Source organism: Berghia stephanieae, chromosome 14 (genome assembly GCF_034508935.2).
Source record: "Berghia stephanieae isolate SIO BIC M18660-M18661 chromosome 14, UCSD_Bste_1.3, whole genome shotgun sequence".
Taxonomy (NCBI): domain Eukaryota; kingdom Metazoa; phylum Mollusca; class Gastropoda; order Nudibranchia; family Aeolidiidae; genus Berghia; species Berghia stephanieae.
The window spans coordinates 9,269,442-9,288,373 of NC_088373.1; the positions used below are offsets into that span (position 1 = coordinate 9,269,442).

The 18,932-nt window shown below is 36.6% G+C and overlaps 1 protein-coding gene across 1 annotated transcript in view; it reads right to left on the bottom strand.

Annotated features, from left to right (window-relative positions):
* Positions 1 to 18,932, bottom strand: part of LOC144959386 (dynein axonemal assembly factor 8-like) — an 83,061-nt gene that overhangs the window by 41,677 nt on the left and 22,452 nt on the right. The window contains exons 19-33 of the mRNA XM_078891959.1: positions 16,660 to 16,870; positions 15,295 to 15,480; positions 13,802 to 13,908; positions 13,061 to 13,193; positions 11,561 to 11,740; positions 10,617 to 10,753; positions 9,064 to 9,239; positions 8,312 to 8,576; positions 6,847 to 7,042; positions 5,871 to 5,965; positions 5,218 to 5,332; positions 3,299 to 3,422; positions 2,645 to 2,735; positions 1,795 to 1,880; positions 549 to 618 (exon numbers count right to left, since the gene is read on the bottom strand). Coding sequence (XP_078748085.1) covers positions 549 to 618; positions 1,795 to 1,880; positions 2,645 to 2,735; positions 3,299 to 3,422; positions 5,218 to 5,332; positions 5,871 to 5,965; positions 6,847 to 7,042; positions 8,312 to 8,576; positions 9,064 to 9,239; positions 10,617 to 10,753; positions 11,561 to 11,740; positions 13,061 to 13,193; positions 13,802 to 13,908; positions 15,295 to 15,480; positions 16,660 to 16,870 — 2,172 coding nt within the window. The remainder of the gene's footprint in view (positions 1 to 548; positions 619 to 1,794; positions 1,881 to 2,644; positions 2,736 to 3,298; positions 3,423 to 5,217; positions 5,333 to 5,870; positions 5,966 to 6,846; positions 7,043 to 8,311; positions 8,577 to 9,063; positions 9,240 to 10,616; positions 10,754 to 11,560; positions 11,741 to 13,060; positions 13,194 to 13,801; positions 13,909 to 15,294; positions 15,481 to 16,659; positions 16,871 to 18,932) is intronic.

Sequence of the window (18,932 nt, forward strand, 5' to 3'; positions counted from 1 at the left end):
GAAAATAAACTAAAATAAACTGGGGAGAAAAAAAATAACAACAAACCTTTTATGCCAAAGATTGGAAGAACAATTATGTAAACAGATGTAGTCTTGCGTGTAATGGGAGGTAATTCAAATTATTACATTCCAAATTTTGATTATCGGGAGTTATCTTTCCTTTAAAAAAACACGATTCATAGCAAGGCGGGAAACACGCCGTGATTTGTAATGGTGATGATGATGACGATGATAGATAGATGGAAAGGGAAAGAGAGGGAGGAGAAAAAAAAGAACGAAAGACAGAAAGAGAGAGGGGAGGGACAGAGAATGGGTGGGAGAGAGAGAGAGAGAGAGAGAGGGGGGGGGGATAACATCGCTGATAGAGGGAGATAGAGAGATAGGGTGATGCGCAGAGAGAGGAGAGAGAGAGAGAGAGAGAGAGAGGAGAGGAGAGAGAGAGAGAGAGGAGGGGGAGGGAGAGAGAGGGGAGAGAGAGAGAGAGAGAGAGAGGGAGAGAGAGAGAAACAGACAGACAGACAGACAAACAGACAAACAGACAAACTCACCTGCTTGATGGTACTACCTCTAAATATCAAGTCGCCATATTCCTCCATCTGTTTACTGCTCTGACTGTTTCTGTAGAGACAAATCGTTGTCCGATCAATAATAAAGTATAAACTATGGCAACTAAAACATACACTATACCACTGTACTGTTTCTGTAGAGACAAATCATTGTCCAAAAAATATAGTATAAACTATGGCAACTAAAACATACACTATCCCACTGTACTGTTTCTGTAGAGACAAATCATTGTCCAAAAAATATAGTATAAACTATGGCAACTAAAACATACACTATACTACTGTACTGTTTCTGTTAAGACAAATCGCTGTCCAAAAAATATAGTCTAAACTATGGGAATTAAAATATACACTATATTTCTGTACTGTTTCTGTTATGACAAATCGCTGTCCAAAAAATATATTATTATAAACTATGGCAACTAAGACATACACTATACTACTGTACTGTTTCTGTTAAGTAATAAATAATAATGTGAAATTGAATGTAAGCTTCAATTTAATTACAAAATAGATAAATGAACATTTCGGGTTTCCCCTTTATCAACAAAACAGGATGAATGAAACACCACAGATGAATGAGATAATGACTACCACATGATTTGGAAAGAGCATTCCAGTCTTTGGTAATGTGGGTTGCAAATGAATACTTGAAAATATTTAAATTTGCAGATTGGTGTTTTTTGAGTGGGTTTTTCTTTGACTGTGTGATTTCGTTGTATGTCTAGTTATTCTAGAGAGGGCCTGAAAGCAAGTCAATAAGTAAATATGCAAGGAAGTAAGAAACTAAATAAGTAAGTAAGTAAGTGAGAAATGAAGTGAGTAGGAAAGTGCCAGAAGACAACAGAGAATAAAAACTACGCGGCAATGATGGGGGCTATAACCCGCAACCTTACTGGGATGACAACACCATCTGGATGGGAGATCGTGACTCTACCATATTATGAGCTATCCACGAACCCCCACAAAAGTCGTTTGAAACTCTATGTCTATCTTGAGCCATTCTCCTCGACTTCTTGAGGTCACGGGTTCAACACACATAAATTATGCGAAGTTAGTTGGCCAGCATTTAAGCTTAATAGCCACTATTCTCAACGCAAACGTGTAACATAAAAACGATTGAGACATTGAGTATGATAGGGTAATAGGGGTGAATTTTAATTCATTCAGAAAAGTGAGTGGAGCAGGCATTTATGTTGATAAAATAACAAGCTGATGTATAACTTACTGTTGAAGGATGGACTCGAAACTCAAAACAGCGTTGTCTCGCTCCACTGCCAGAATCAAACAAGGACCTCGACACAACATGGACACCTGGTCATTAGAATCAGTGATTTATTTCATGCAAACAAATAAAACAACACAAGTAACAACAAATGAATGAATATACGATTCTTACGCACTTGCTTTTTGGAATTCTGGACGTGTTTCCAACCGCTGCACGAGCTTGCGAGAGCGCGTCGGGGAACAAAGTTCGATTTCTAAGTGCAAGAGTGCAAGAAATCATTTATTCTACCCCTCAATCCATTTTGATTTGGTCATCTCTGAGTAAAATGATGCTTCTTTTTTCAAAAAATCTAATTTTAGTGAAATTTAACGTTTGATAATCTGACATCACAAATTATTATTGTAATTTATTAGTGTATCATTACGCGTTACTATTTAGGGAGAGGAGTGGAATAATACGAAAAACTACCCTTTTCATATAAAGTATCTCTAGGAATCTAGATGTCAAACTAGTAAAACAACCTCTCTCTCTCTCTCTCTCTCTCTCTCTCTCTCTCTCTCTCTCTCTCTCTCTCTCTCTCTCTCACACACACACACATACACACAAACAGGGTGCAGTCGACCCCCCCCTATCCACCCAGCAGTAACTGTAAATGGGTAGTTGAGTCTGTTAAATTTGGTGGAAAGTACTCTGCAATAAAACTAGCGTCATATCCAACAGGTAGCAAGCAATTGCTATTGTCCTTTTCACGCTATAGAAACCGGGTTAAACTCCAGCTCCATGGGCCCAATGGCTCTGAAGGACTACTTTTTACATTTATTTGTTACATCAGACTGAAGAAACCACCAACCTGTTTGAAACTTCCACTCCCTAGATGAGACAAAAGACACTCGGCTTGTCTCTGTGTCAGCCACACCAACCGTAAAGCCACAGGTTCAAATCTGTAAGTAAGTAATAAAAAAAAAATTAATAAAAAAAGGAATTTTTTAATAATAATAATAATAATAATAATAATAATAATAATAATAATAATATAATAATATAATAATAATAATAATAATAATAATAATAATAATAATATAATAATAATAATAATAATATTAACAATAATAATAATAATAATAATAATAATAATAATAATAATAATAAAAACAATAGGCATTTATATAACGCTTCACCCCGTTATCACAGGCTCTATGCGCTTTACAGTGATATAAAACAATACATATTGCAGTAAGATAAGTAAGTGTTGATAGAAAAGTGATATGAATTAAATTTAACATCAACAAAAGATGACAATATTAGGTATAGCAACTTAAGATAATATAAATCATAATATAATATAAATGATAATGTGAATGTACAACTATAGACGTGAGCTGCAGACCCCAAGGACAAAAGAGTATTGATGATTATTAAGTATTAAGCAACTTAAGATAATATAAATCATAATATAATATAAATAATAATTCGAATGTACAACTACAGACGTGAGCCTGCCTACCCCAAGGACAAAAGAGTATTGATGATGTCCACACTAGCGGCCGAATGCTGGCTCTGGGATTTCCATTTCATCAGGGGAGGCGAGAGAATCAGACAATTCGTCTGCAGCAGCAGGGAATGAACATCTGACCAAAAAAAAAATAAAAGTGAACAGAAAATAAATAAATTATTTATTTACTAAAACAATCTAAGCAGCAGGGAATGAACATCTGACCAAAAAAAAATAATAATAAAAGTGAACAGAAAATAAATAAATTATTTATTCACTAAAACAATCTAAGCAGCAGGGAATGAACATCTGACAAAATAAAAAATAAAAGTGAACAGAAAATAAATAAATTATTTATTTACTAAAACAATCTAAGCAGCAGGGAATGAACATCTGACAAAATAAAAAATAAAAATGAACAGAAAATAAATAAATTATTTATTTACTAAAACAATCTATTCTTCTTTTTTTTTAATTTTAAAAAGGAAAACAGGGTTGGGGATCAACATTGTTCCTTACTGCCAATGTTAAATTTTCTTTCTTTTCACTGGGGCTGAAATGACCTAAATGCGTTACAAACAACGTAAAAAAAAATAAAATAATAGTAAAAATTGAGCTTTATATAGCGCAATATCCACTAAATGTGCTCAAAGCACTTGACAAGGGGTCCCTGATCAACAGCAACATTTAACATGTAGGACAACATGTAGGACGGGACATGACGCCTGTTAGGCGATATTACAATTTTTCGGACAAAGAGACCGCTGTTAACGGCCAGGTACTCATTTTACACCGGAGTATGGTGAGAGAATGTGAGTAAAGAGCCTTTTCCAAGGGCTCAACTATGCGCCGAGCACGAGGCTCGAACCCAGGGCCTTCCGATCCGAAAGCGAGTGTCATACCACTAGACCACATAGTCACACAAAACCCTTTAAACAAAACAAAACAATGTTAAATTTTTATCATCAAGCTGAGAATTACTGGCAAATCTAAAAATTATAAAACTGTATTTTACAGACTGATATAGGAGTAACGTGCAAACCTTTTTTTCATTTCAGGCTATCTAATTCTATTGCCTTAAATCAATACTAAGAAAATCTGCAAGTACAATTGATTCCACACAATTCTAGCAAATCCGCATCAAAAATTGATGCCGTAATCTTAAATATCTCTTGATACTCTCAATTAATAATAATCTCATCCACAGCAAACAAAAAAAAAGAAATGTTTAAATGATGTAATTTTAAACCTCTCTTGATATTATCAAGTAACAATAATCTATCTATTATTTTGTAAAAATTAGATTTGGTGATCAACAATGTTCCGTAAAGCTAATGTTAAATTTTTATCATGGAGCACAGAATTACCAGCAAATCTACAAATGATAAAACTATTTTTTACAGATTGATATATGAGTAATTTGCCAAAACCTTTCTTAAATTAAGTGTAATTCTATAACCCAGGAACTCAAAAGAGATTTGTCTGGATCTATGTTTATTAAACACAATACAGAATAAGTATAATAAGTAATATTGATGAATGCCTCTTCGTAGTAACTTTTATTTCTCCGCAAATAATGCAGGTTCTTCGCTAGTAACAATAAAAGAAATGAGTAAATTTAAATCCATTGCACTAATAACGTTTTTTTCCACCTTCATTAAAAAGTAGTAGTGGTGGTGGTGGTGGTAGTAGTAATAGTAGTAGTAGTAGTAGTAGTAGTAGTAGTAGTAGTAGTAGTAGTACTGATAGTAGTAGTAGTACTGGTAGTATTACTGATAGCAGTACTAGTAGAAGTAGTAGTAGAAGTAGTAGTAGTAGGAGGAGGAGTAGTAGTAGTAGTAGTAGTAGTAGTAGTAGTAGTAGTAGTAGTAGTAGTAGTAGTAGTAGTAGTAGTAGTAGTAGTAGTAACAGTAGTAGTACATAAAACAAACCTTCAAGAGTTGAGTTGGTTTTGACCTCACCGTCCGAGTGTTTGGCGGTCAACGACAGTTGAATGGACCTCATTGGTTGAGGGGATACAATGCTGTCCTCTGATGGGGCCATTATCTGAATAGAATAACAACAGACATCAATTAGAAATAAAAATTCCAAGTTTTGGATGATGCCCGCCGCCATGCCAACCATTACCAAGAGAGACTGTTGATTATTTATTTATCTTTCTTTTTTTCTTCATTTCAAAGGGGGGGGGGGGGGGGGGGGGGGGTGATACTTCTTTGATGGATATCTAAAATAAATTTGTCAGTTTTTTTTTGTTTGTTTTTTTTTTTTGGTTTTTTTTTTGTCAGTTAATATTTAGAGGAAGAACTGGAAATTATGACGCGCCAAATATATATACAATGAAAAAGTGGGCCAAATATAACGATGAAAAATAGAGTACCATAGTTTTAATAATAATAATTTTTAAAAAATAATAATATAATAATAATAATAATAATAATAATAAATAATAATAATAATAATAATAATAATATAATAATAATAATACAGGGTTATATATGGCGCCTTAACCCATATCTTAACAAAGCTTGAAGCCCTCAAGGAACCAATAAAAATACAACAAAATCAAAAAGAAAACATTACCGACCTGTTCATATCGTAAGACTGGCGTGTCCTCACAGCAAAGACCATCAGGGAAAAAAGTCTTGATGTCTCGAATGGCGTCCACATAGTATGGAGAACCTGGAAATCCAATATAACATATATAAAACTTGATCAAATTTGGAATTACTCTCCCTGTCATTTGGGGGTCACCGATAGCTAAGGCAATGAGGCACTCAACTCAGTAGCAAAGGGACCGATATTGATTCCAGGTGCAGTCGAGTTTTCTTTTTTCTTTTTCTGAACCTACTGTCAACCAAGCATTGATTGGGTAGCTGGGTCTGTTAGACCTGGCAGAAAGTACTTTGCAATAAACTAGTGTCTATCCATAGGGTACCATGCAATTACCACTGCCCATTTAATACCACAGAAACAGGGATAAACTCCACAGCTCCATGGGTCATTGTTCTATGGGACTATTTTTCTATAACAGTAAGATACCAGTCCCATGTGGATCACCATCATCAACATCATCATGAAAAGGGAAGAGAGAGGGGAATTGGTTCAAATAGGAAACATGTAGATTCCAAGAGCACACTATCAAAGTACTTAGTTTGAGATCACCTAAAAGTCTCATCCAGACACAAGCGCAGGTCCCAACTAAGAGGGATACACTCAAATGTTTACAAATCATAATATATGATATGTAAACAAAACAATACAGTGCATAACAGAGAGATGATTTACAAGGAAAAAAAATATCATCTCCCAAAACTCTTAACTTAACATTTGACTGTTTCCCTCCCAGCGAGGGTATCCAGCCAGGGCCTGGACAAAACCAAGTAATCTCATTCCAAGACAAAGATAGAAAGTATGTTGGAAAATAAATAGAGGGGGATAAAAGACACAGTAAGTGCCTCCCTGCTCACTATGGGAGGTAAGGAACCCCACCCAGGGACTGAATTTGGTAGCTAGTGCATTCACTCAATTGTTAGAATTCATGACTATTGCACAAAACTTACAATAGAAAGCATTGTTGTAAATGTCACTGCCGAACTCTCCCCTCCACAGAAACTGGCTTTGTCTCCTGGCACTCATCGGTTCCTCTGGACCAATCAGATCGCTCAGCCGTTTGATGGCGTTGTGTTGTTGAAGGGCCAGAGCCAAACAGGGACCGGACATTAGAGATTCGACGTGCTTCTCCAACACATGACTTTCCTGAAACGGTAGACAATGTCAAGGAAAGAATCATTTTTAAGATTGCTCTTTTTTTGTTTCAAAAGCCTAAATGATGAAGCACCTGACGACAATAAAAGCATGTTAGAAATATATGTACCAAATAGGAATTAATGATCTTCAACTGATAAAACGAAGCTTACTCTTAGAAATAGTTATAATTATAAATTTTACGGCGGCTGTTCCTTTACCCACACTGGGCCCCTCGTGTGGAATGACCTGCCTAGAAGAATAAGAGAAGCAAAATCTATTGATAGCTTTAAAACATTGTTAACCCATTGCGGCCCAAATCGCCCGTAATCGCCCGCTCAAAAAACATCTCAAACAGTCCAAATCGCCCGATATTGCACGCCAGGTACCCAGCATCTTTGAACCCGTAAACTAAAAACGAGTGTAGAACCACTTCTTTTTATTTAGAAAACGAAAGTAGAGAAAGAGTGAAAGTGAAACTAGAAATTTCCCGATAGTTTTTATCTCAATTCGTTTGTCTGCTGTGATTTTTTTAAGTTTGACGACCAAATCGGTTGTGGTAACGTCCTTTATTTTTTTTTTTTGCTGGAATGGCATTTGAATTCCTCAATTCTCGGGCGTGATCAACGTTTTTTCATGGATAGTGATGATGATAGTACTCATTCAGACACTGAATCAGACATTGAGGTTGAGTTGGATGCGTATTTTGATGACATTGACAATGGGTTTCATGTGTTTTAATATTATTACATATTTTTCAACTTTAACATTTTTTTTTTCAAATCAAAATATGAATCAATAGTCAAAAACAATACATCAAATTAAAGGCCATTCATTCTTCTTTCCAAAACAGCTTTTATTTTGTTTCTAGCATGCCTCACATTCTTGCAATTAATTTTTTTATGAAGTGTACTATGACATTTGGAAGAGTTATCTCCCCTCGTACGGTCTGTGAGAGACATTTTTTCAGATTATGCCCGGCCAGCAATGGGTTAAAGCACTACAATTTTACCGTTACATTTTCATGATTTCGATACGATATTACAGACACCGCTGCTATTGATATCATTGTGGTATACGTTTTATAAATGTAAATTTTTGTATTCATTTGTAACGTGCATTGTTGAAATGTATTTTGCAGGAAGAATGGAGACAATAAAAAATCCGAAAGAGAAAGAGATAAAAAACACATTTTTACACTAAAATGTTGTAATCTGAGAGAAAAAGCATACAAAAATATGCTTTTTTGGGCATAAAATTGTCAGCCCTGCTTAATCCTACCTCCTTCTCAGCTTTTCTAGAACACATGGGGATAAATTCCAAGGCCGATTTCCCATCGAGCATCAGCATCCGCATTCCCACCACTTTAAATCCTTCTTGGGCAATGCGCCGCAGGATTTTGGCCAGGTGTTTTTTGACAGCCATGGGCTTGACCAGCAAGCTCGTGGTGATTGGCTGCTGACCTAGTTTCATCTCCTTGAAGACGTTCTCCAGAGTCAGATTGAGTTCCTCCAGAGGCTTCAGAGAAAACACTCTCTTCACTTTCCTGTTTGAAAAAATCGAGATGAAAGCCTTGAAAATAGTATGATGAGTATTAGAATAGGAGTATTTATATAGCACAATATCCACTAAATGTGCTCAAAGCACTTTTACATGGGGTCACTAGCAATCAGGAATGTGTAGGACAAGACAAAATGTTCCGTGTTTGGCATTTTGTTATTTTTCCAAGTTGTCAAATTAATTTTTGTTCATTACTTCTAGCACAATAGTATCACAAATAAAAAAGACTGCTAGTACTTGCAATGTGTAGGCACTTCCAGCTCTTTTACTAAACACACCAAAATTCGGGAGAAAATAACTCGCTTCAGACTTTATGGTCTAGTAGAATGATACAATGCTTGCTTAGCTTGTAACCTATAGGTCCAATGTTCGAGTCCTGCTATTGGCAGAATAAAGTTTATTCCTTGAAAAAATTAATTCCATCAACGTTTAAAGTTTTTGCGAGAATAAAAAGAAAGAAGTTCACTAAATACCTATTTTCCCTGCTCTGTTCAAGCACGTTAAAGTAAAGACGGAACTCCGGCATAAAAGGGAGCAAACTCCTGGCTAAGGGGTCGGGGTAAAGTTCGCGGTGCTGGAAGAAGAGACGAGCGAAGACTTCCGACTGGCTGGGGTTGTGGGACATCAGGTACGAGATTTTCTTCACACCCTGGGGAGTAAACAGTTTAACTCACTCAATTCTAGAGAATTTTGCTACTCTTCAAAATTGGAAAAAATGTATTAAAAATGAGCATGTACATAGATAGTTTTATTCAACTATCCTTTACATGCAAAAACTAAAAACATTATCTTTGATTCTACGCCTATAACCTGTTCTACTGGCCAATGGCCACACAAAGCGGCCAGTCTTGAAAGGCAAAAATAATAATATAATCCAATCCTACTTTCTACAAAAGTACTATAAATTGAACCAATGATATCATTTCTTTCATCAGAACATTCAATTGGCCAAAGGGGGATATTTAAATTGGGATTTTGCGCCGAATTTAAATGTCGCTTTGTCTTAGCTTGTCATTCTCATGCAGCCTCAATCAGGTGTCAGCCATTTTGTGAAGGAAATGCAAATATTATAGCCTCAGCTATAAGAGTATTTCCATTACAACAATGAGCCCATAACAATTTGGGCTATCAGACCTGAAAATAATTTCACGTTGAGTACAATGGATCATCATTGCAAAACTTCATCAAGATTCTCTTTTTGTAGCTTTAAGATCTTGTGGAATGACAATTGCCTTCAGAACAGCAGGTCTCTGGTTCAAGCCCTGCTTTAAGCGGTGCAAAGTTGAGTCCTTTGAAAAAGCTTCTTAATTCTCATTCTCTCACCACACTCGGGTGTAAAATGAGTACCTGACCAGTAACAGCGGTGTCTTCGTCTGAAAAAAAAATTGGAAAGGTGGCTTCAAGCATCATTAACATTAAGTGTTGCTGTTGGCTTGGAATCTCTTATAAAGTGCCTTCAGCACATTTAGTGGAACCTGCGCTATAAAATAGCTCAGGTTTTGGCTATTATTTTCAGCAAACAATCTCTTTAATTGTGGACAGTTTAAATGTTAATCTTGTAGCCACCAAATTAAAAAAAACTTTATAGACAATCAAAAAACGGACTTTGAAGACAAATCTTAGGCAGAAGTTATAGATCAAAATCATGTAATTCATGTCCAATTCATACCACACTTTTTTAAATACTTCTTTAAAAAAAACCAGTATAATTACTAAGAAATAGCATTCGTGAAGATTTAAAAACTTGAGCTTTTATATAGCGCGATATCCACTTAATGTGCTCAAAGCGCTTTACAAGGGGTCCCTGACCAACAGCAACATGTAACATGTAGAACGATATTACAATTTTTTTTCGACAGAGACAACGCTGTTAATGGCCAGGTACTCATTTTACACCTGAGTATGTTAGAAAATGTGAGTAAAGAGCCTTTTCCACTGACTCATCTATGCGCTGTGCGAGGCTCAAACTCAGGCCCTTCTGATCCGAATGGGAGTGTCATACCACTAGATCACATGGTCGCATTACCTTATCACTAGCAGACGAACTGGCAGACGTCTGACTAAATCCCCTCCCACCAGAGTCCAGTTTCTCTTGTTCCTCCAGTAACGGTTTGAGGGACTGGAAAATGTTGACTCCACGCACCACAAGCACCAGGGCTGGCTCTGAGAAAAATAAAAGTAAAAAGTAAAAAACTGTTTATTCTTCTTCTTCTTCGTTCCCGTCACGTCACATGGTCAGTCCGGTCTGGTGAATGAAGCCCACAGTGGTCCTGAGGTCGTCCTCACTGCTGTACAGCTTCTTTGAGTATGGGGTTGGGTCAGGCCAGAAGTTCCTTCTCAGCTGGTTGTACCTTGGACATTAGGAATGTTTGATTTTGGTTTTAAGGACTTCACGGCACTCGCGACACATTTAGGTTATTTCAACGCCAGTAAAAAGTAAGAAAATGGGATAGTAAAAGAAAATTCTAGACTTACAATTAAAAGCACATGAGAAAAGTAAGACAAAGGGGAATGGTACAAATAGGGGATGGATGTAAATTGCAAGAGCACACCATTATCGTACAGTCGATTGTAATCTGTGACATTTTCAAATGAATTTAATTGGATTTAACTATACGTGGTCAAAACAAAGACACGTTAAAATTTTCAGTTAAAGGATTTTTAGCCATCGTGTACTTATTTGCAGGCCTGATAACCCAAATTGTTACGGGACCATTGTTGTAAATGGAAATACTCTCAAAGCAATATAAAATATTTTCCATTGCAACAATGTTAAATCAAGCCCATAATTGCATTTGGTTATCAGACCTCCTAACATTTGTACATCAGCTCGAGCAAAACACCATTATTATGATTGTGCGTATACATACATATTTGCATTTCTTTATTATAAAAAAAATCAATTGAAGAAAAGCAATGACTCTGAGAGCTGAAGAATTGAAAGTGAAATTTGACATAACAATGACATACCCGATTCCAACATTTTGACACTGGGGCGCCACCTATAGTCTCCTACTTCAAAGGGAGTTAACTCCTTGGCCTGGTATATAGAAAGGGAGGCCACCCACTTAATTCCCAGCAACTCCAGCCTATCTGCCAACACAGGCTGCAACGGTGTCTTACTGTAAGGAAGGACGTTCAGGATTTTGCCTGCACGGAGAAGAAAAACAATCAATTATTTATTCTTTCTTTATCTATAACCCATCGCCTTAAAACTTAAAGGAAAAAAAATGAGCAGTTATACAGCACAATATCCACTAAATGTGCTCAAAGTGCTTTTACAAAGGGTATTAGCCAACGGCAACACTTTACATGTAGGACGAGACACAGCACATGTTAGGCGATATTACAATTTTATTTCTGACAGAGACAGCGCTGTTAACAACCAGGTACCATTTTACACCCGAGTATAATGAGAAAATGAGAGTAAAGAGCCTTTTCTGGGGACTCAACTATGCGCCACTCACAGCAGGATTCGAATTCTTAACCTTCCAGTCCAAAAGCGAGTGTCAACCCATCAGATCAAGGAAGAAGGTCTCATCTTACGAGTGAACGAGTAAACGTTCAAATAAGAAACATGCCTCTTTATGCTTTGCACATATTCTTAACTTTAAAAAAAATAAAATAAAATAATAATAATAATAATAATAATAATAATAATAATAATAATAATAATAATAATAATAATAATAATAATAATAATAATAATAATAATAATAATTTTTATAATTATAATAATAACTTTTATAATATAGATGTTATCAAAAAAGGGATAAAATGAAAAATGGGTACAAATGCCCAGGATTCACCGACTCAATCACTTGTTTGTTTTTAAAGGTTTTACAGCACTTGCAAAACATAAAGGTCATATCAGCGCCAGTAAAAAGGAAGACAATGGGATAGTAAAAAAGTTATAGAATTACAATTAAAGCACCCAAGAAAAGGGAAGGCAAAGGGGAATTGGTTAAAATAGGAAACGGATGTAGATTCCAAGAGCACACTAACGAAGTACTTAGTTTGAGATCACCTAAATGTCTCATCCAGGCACAAGCACAGGTCCCCACTAAGAGGAACACACTCAAATGTTTACAAATCATAATATATGTGTGGATAATACGTTGAATTGATGTGGGTGTCTGTGATGTCTATTCTGTCATGTAATAGTTTGTTCCATTCGCTTTTTGTTTGAAGGGAAAAAAAAAAACAGCTGTATTTGTATGTGTTTGTTTTTGCGAATGGCTGGTGGAATCTGTTGATGTGGTGAAGCCTGGTGGGGCATCAGTTTTTTGTTGTTTTTTTTAATTGTTAATATAGTCTGAAAATGACTGAGTGTTTGCTTTTGACTGTTTTGTGAGATAGATGTTTGCGTGCGTTCGCTCTACGAGACTGGAATGTTGGTCATCTTAGTGTGTCAAGAACTGCTAAATAAATAAAATAGTAAATGAGTGCCAATCTGTGTAAATCACTCACCAACACAAAGTCCAGACTTTTTGAGGGCGTCGTGACCTAGAATCAATACAACTGCAACCTGTTCCAGATCTTTCCTGACTGTCGGGTTTGTTGACGAACTCAAGGCAAGATGGGTAAGGTCAAATTCTGGTGTCTAGATGTATTTTTTTTTAATTAAAAAAAAATAATTTTTAATTAGATAATATAAGCAAGGAAAAAAAGGAAATTAAAGATGTGAGATCAGTTTCTTGTTACTAAACCAAAATTTATTATTTTTAATTGAGCTTTTATATAGCGCAATATCCACTAAATGTGCTCAAAGCACTTTACAAGGGGTCCCTGGTCAACAGCAACATTTAACATTGAGGACGGGACATGACGCCTGTTAGGCGAGATTACAATTTTCAGACAAAGACAACGCTGTTAACGGCCAGGTACTCATTTTACACCTGAGTACGGTGAGAGAATGTGAGTAAAGAGCCTTTTCCAAGGACTATGTGCCGAGCGCGAGGCTCGAACCCAGGACCTTCCGATCCGAAAGCGGGTGTCATACCACAAGACCACAGAGCCGCACAAACCAAGAGTGTCATTTAAAAAACTATTACGCCCTTCATCGCAGAACTGTCAGATGGAATCACACATGTTGTCCAGAGTGAGCGAATTTTTTAAAAAATTGAGCTTTTTTATAGCGCAATATCCACTATACATGCTCAAAGTGCTTTACAATTAGGGGTTAATAATAATCTTGAAGAAAGTAATTACCTTTCCAAAATGGCCGCCCATCAGGGCCATCAGCCCGTCGCTGTAGGTGACAGCGTGGAACAAATGCTTGGAATTCAACGGTTCGTGGACTCTCATCTGGACACAGCCTGGTGATGAGGAGGGGGGGAGGGAAATAAACATGAACTGGTGATCAAGGTTGAAATGAAATATCAATGGTGAGAGATGCCAACTGTGTTAGTCCTGGAAGACTAAATATAAATAAATAAATAAATAAATAAATAAATAATAACTTATTTATATTGCACTCAAATTCAACATAAGTGCTCAGCGGTGCCTTACAATATTTAATTGCCATTCAGACATTTTGTTTGTTTGTTTGTTGCTTTAGGTCTCTTCCAACACAATTGAGAGACCGCTGAAACAAAAAAACAAGCAATCTAACAAAAATAGTACAAATGTAAATCAAAATCATAACCTAAAGATATCATAAGCTAAATTATAAATAACCAAGAACAAACAGGCAGAAGATTTACAGAAAAAAAAATATCCCCTGTCAAAAATACAATCACAAACCAAAGAAGCAGGATAGGCTAGTAAAGAGAAGAAGAAACGACATCACTATCGGATCGTACACCCATGCGAACATCATAGGTATACGATTCAAGGGTGATGCTCCCATCCAACCACCCGCCATTCAGACATTCATTCTTTGACAATTTTGAGAATACATTATATGAAGAAACAAACACTTACACATGCACACAAACTCAATCACAAATACATTTACATGCATACACGAACATACAAACACATACCCTACTTACACCAATATTACTCACTAACATTAGTAACTTATTCTAACGACGAAAGACATTTGAATTGATGAATTACACCCCAAAAAAAAAAAAAATGTTCAGTTATAAAGTGGAGTTTTTGACTAACTCTTAGCCTTATCTGAAAAGGTGTGGAAGAGGCACAAATACACAAACAAATATGAATGAAGCAATACTTTGAAGCATCACTTTGGTAAACGTGAAGCCAGAAAGAAGTCATACTGGCTTGACAAAAAGCCAGTTTTCCAGAAAAAAGCCGGCTATCTGGTATCCAAAGGGGTCCCCATAGCTCAGTAGGTAGAGCACTCATTTTACTTTACAAGCAAAAGGTCCGAGATCAAAAAATCTAAAATTTACCCAGGATTCATACTTCTGACTAAAAAATAAAATCAATGACAATTCACATCTACATCACCCTGACACAAAACCACTTTGAGGTCAAAGGTCACCAATCAGATATACCGAAATCAGGGGTGACTTTGCCTCAACCGATTTGGAGCATTTTGAGAATTCTCAGGCTTGTTGCAGTTATTTCCTTCATAAGAGGACTTGATTTTTCATCAGAAGAAATAACTGTTACAAAACTAAGTATAATCCAGTTTGCCCAAATCTATAGAGACAAAGTCACCCCTGAAGGCAAAGTGACCCCAGTTGACGGTACTTTTTTTGTTTGTTCTTCTTCATGAACATAAAACTCACCCAGAAGACCAGCCAAGGTCATCTGTACCATGAATGCCTCAATCAAACTAGCCGCGTTGTGTGCGGCATTCTCCTTCCTCAACAACAACACGGTGGCCGGGGAAATGGCATCCACTGGATGGTCGACGTCAATGTCTTCGGTTCGAGCCCCAGGACAGAAATATCTACTTTGTACTGGAGGTATACCTGTAAACAAGAGAGAGAAAAAATAATAGAGCTGGGCTTGTTGTATAAATCACAATATCTACTTAATGTGTTCAAGGCAGTTTACAAGGGGTCCTAAGCCAACAGCAACATAAAAACATGTAGGATGAGACATGACGTCTGTGAGATGAAATTATAATTTTGTTTTCCATAACCGAGACAACGCTGTTACTGACCAAAGACTCATTTTTACACCAGAGTGTAGTGATAGAATGTGAGTTAAGAGCCATTTACGAGTATTGTTTTGCCCAGATCAAACAGACCCAGCTACACACTCAATACTGAGCAGGCATGGGGTGGGTGAGGAGGGCTGGCGGAAAAACACCTCCACTTCATCCTGTACGATCCCAGTCAATCCCTTTGCATGTGAAGTTAGTGCTCTACCAACTGAGCTACTGGGACCCCAAATGTAATGTAGCTTTTTCCCTTTTTTTTTTTCTTGATAAGAGTATCAGAGAAAATGAGTCTCATATTACTAAGGAAGTACACATGTGTGAGAGAGTGCTGATGCAAGGAATGTTTGGATGAACTTTATTAACTTTATGAATGTGTAAACTTTTGTCTTTTCTTGTGTGTACAATTTTTTTTCTCATCAACTTTAAACAGCAGATGCAATGTATTTAACACACTATATTTAACACACTGTAATATCTTTAACTCTTGTATGTGGTAATAATTTGGCTGCGTTTCTGGTCATTAATTTCTGAGCCCTGTGGTGGGTGGCTTGCAAAAGAAAGTTTATCACTGATCAGCTATTCTTCTTCTTCTTCAAGTACCAAGTCTGTGCCAGACATCGGTGATCATGATACGCCATTCATCTCTCTGATCAGATAACCTTAAAAAACTAATATTACTCTTCTTTCTTTGTCACCCAGCTGTTCAAACTATTCAAATATGTTTTTCTTGGTCTACATTTACTCTTTTTTTCCTTCTATCTTTCATATGAGAGCAAGATGTCCAATACATTTATGTCGATTTAGGTGCCCAAAAAACTGCATTTGTCTTTTTCTTATTGTACGAATTAGTAACCTTTTAGTTTCAGCTTGCTCTAATACTTCTTCATTGGCTATAAATAATAAAAATGTGACTTAACAACTTTTTGTACTGGGGTCTCCAATTATTCTACGTGGAAAGAACTTCATTATCATGTTAAACACTTACCCAGACTGTTTGAGACTTTAGCCGTCAACTGTATCCTCTTCATCCCCCTGACCTGATAGCCTCGTCTCTGACCAGTGGCCATCAAAATGCCCAGATAGCTAGGGGGTACAAGCGGGGATACCACGATGAACACGTCTGATTTGGAGGTCGCTGTCAGAGCAGCTGGGGGTCTGTGGATGACCTCCGTTTGATCAGAGGTCTTGTTGTTTGACTGAAAAAAAAATAATTTGAAAATGTTTAAATGTAAGTATTCAATATTTAAAAAAAAACAATTTTAATGGTGAATTGTGATACATCTAAGGGACTACAATATTTAACTTGCGATTTGTGAACTAGTCAAAATGAACATTTTTAATGTTTCAAAGAATCCTTGGATTAAAGTGAGATAATTGTGACTCAACGTCTCAAAACGGTATAATTATTATGTCAAGTTGAACCAGATGCTAAAAAGTCAAATTAAAGGTAAACTAGACAAAATTATGAGTTATTGGTATTCAGCAACCTGAAATATGATATTCATTCTTCTCAATAAAGTTTATAAACTCAACGCAAGTCTGATATTTCTGGCTACAAATTTAATTTTTTCAGCATCTTAAGGGGATGGGCGGGTCCTGAAGGCGAAAATCTAAAATGTAATAAGTAGCTGACTTTTAGTGGTAATTTTAGGTTGTGTACATCCTAATTAGAGGAAAAAAAAATTGAAAACCTAAATTTCAGTTTTTGGTTACCATGGTAACGCCGCCATTTTGAAATTTGATACCCTATAATGAAGTAGTTTTCAAAATGCTAAGGCTTCGCCAAATGACAACTTATTGAAATGAAAATAGGTACACAAGTAGTATTTGAGCCATTCATTTGGGCTAAGCATCGATTTTCTAATATCTACAATAGTATTATTTTTATTGATTTTCAAAGTTCATCAATTTTGAAACATTAAAAATTGACCCATTTTTGGACTTTTGACCCACATTTACGCAAAATTTATAAAATAAATCTGAAATACAAATGCTCAGTTTTATGAAGCTAGTAATACTGTATGCACATGCGAAAAATCATGCAAAAATGTTTACAAATAAAGGAAGAGTAGCAAAATAATATATAGAAAAAGCACAAACAGAGAAAAACGCATTCAAAGTTTCAAGCACAGGAAACTCAGACAAGATCATGCATTCATGCGTCAAAATGACCCTGCTTGATATGCAGGCCCTCTCTCTTCAGCCGCCTGTTCCTGCCTTGCCTTTTCTCGGCTTCACACACACACTCTCTCTCTCTCTCTCTCTCTCTCTCTCTCTCTCTCTCTCTCTCTCTCTCTCTCTCTCTCTCTCTCTCTCTCTCTCTCTCTATCTATCTATCTATCTATCTAATCTATGAGCGACTATATGGTTGTGGTATGACACTCGCTTTCGGATCGGAAGGTCCTAGTTTTGAGCCTGGTTCAGCGCATAGTTGAGTCCTTGGAAAAGACTATTTACTCCCGTTCTCTCACGGTATTCGGGTGTAAAATGAGTACTTAGCCGTCAACAGTGCTGTCTCTGTCGGAAAAATTGTAATATCGCCTAACAGGCGTCATGTCTTGTTCTACATTTTACGTGTTGCTGTCGGTCAGGGACCCTTTGTAAAGCGTTTTGAGCACAGTTAGTGGATTTTGCGCTCTCTCTCTCTCTCTCTCTCTCTCTCTCTCTCTCTCTCTCTCTCTCTCTCTCTCTCTCTCTCTATCATTCTCAAGTGCATAACAAACCTCTCGCTCATTCGTTTACAATTAATACTGTTTCATGTTACGAAGGAGTGACAAATTCTAACTATAAAAATTCACAATAATATTACTGTTCCCATCTTGTTCGAGCTGCTGATTTTGCAAGTCGTACATTTCGAGTCTTTCTAGGCATACTTGTTGCGTACGTGTCTGTACTTTTCACAAGTGAAGAAAAATGCAGTTGAAAACAAAACTTTTATGTCCCCGGGAAGAAGAAAAATCACACACAGAATAACAATGTTTACATGCGACGCATGCGAAGGTGAGGTCAAAGCATGAACTTTGACTCGCCCGCTAACCACTCAGAAAGCAGTATCAGGTCATGTTATCATCGACTATTTCGAACAGCCAATGAGAACAGCGCTAGCAAGGCAAAGGTCACAACAATTACTCACGATTTTACTACAATCGAGGCAACCCTCACAATTGGGTTAGAGAAGGGGTTTTTGGAAAGGCTCTTGACTAAATATAGATTGACCGAAGACCTTGACAGTGGGCATTTCATATAGACCAAAAATAG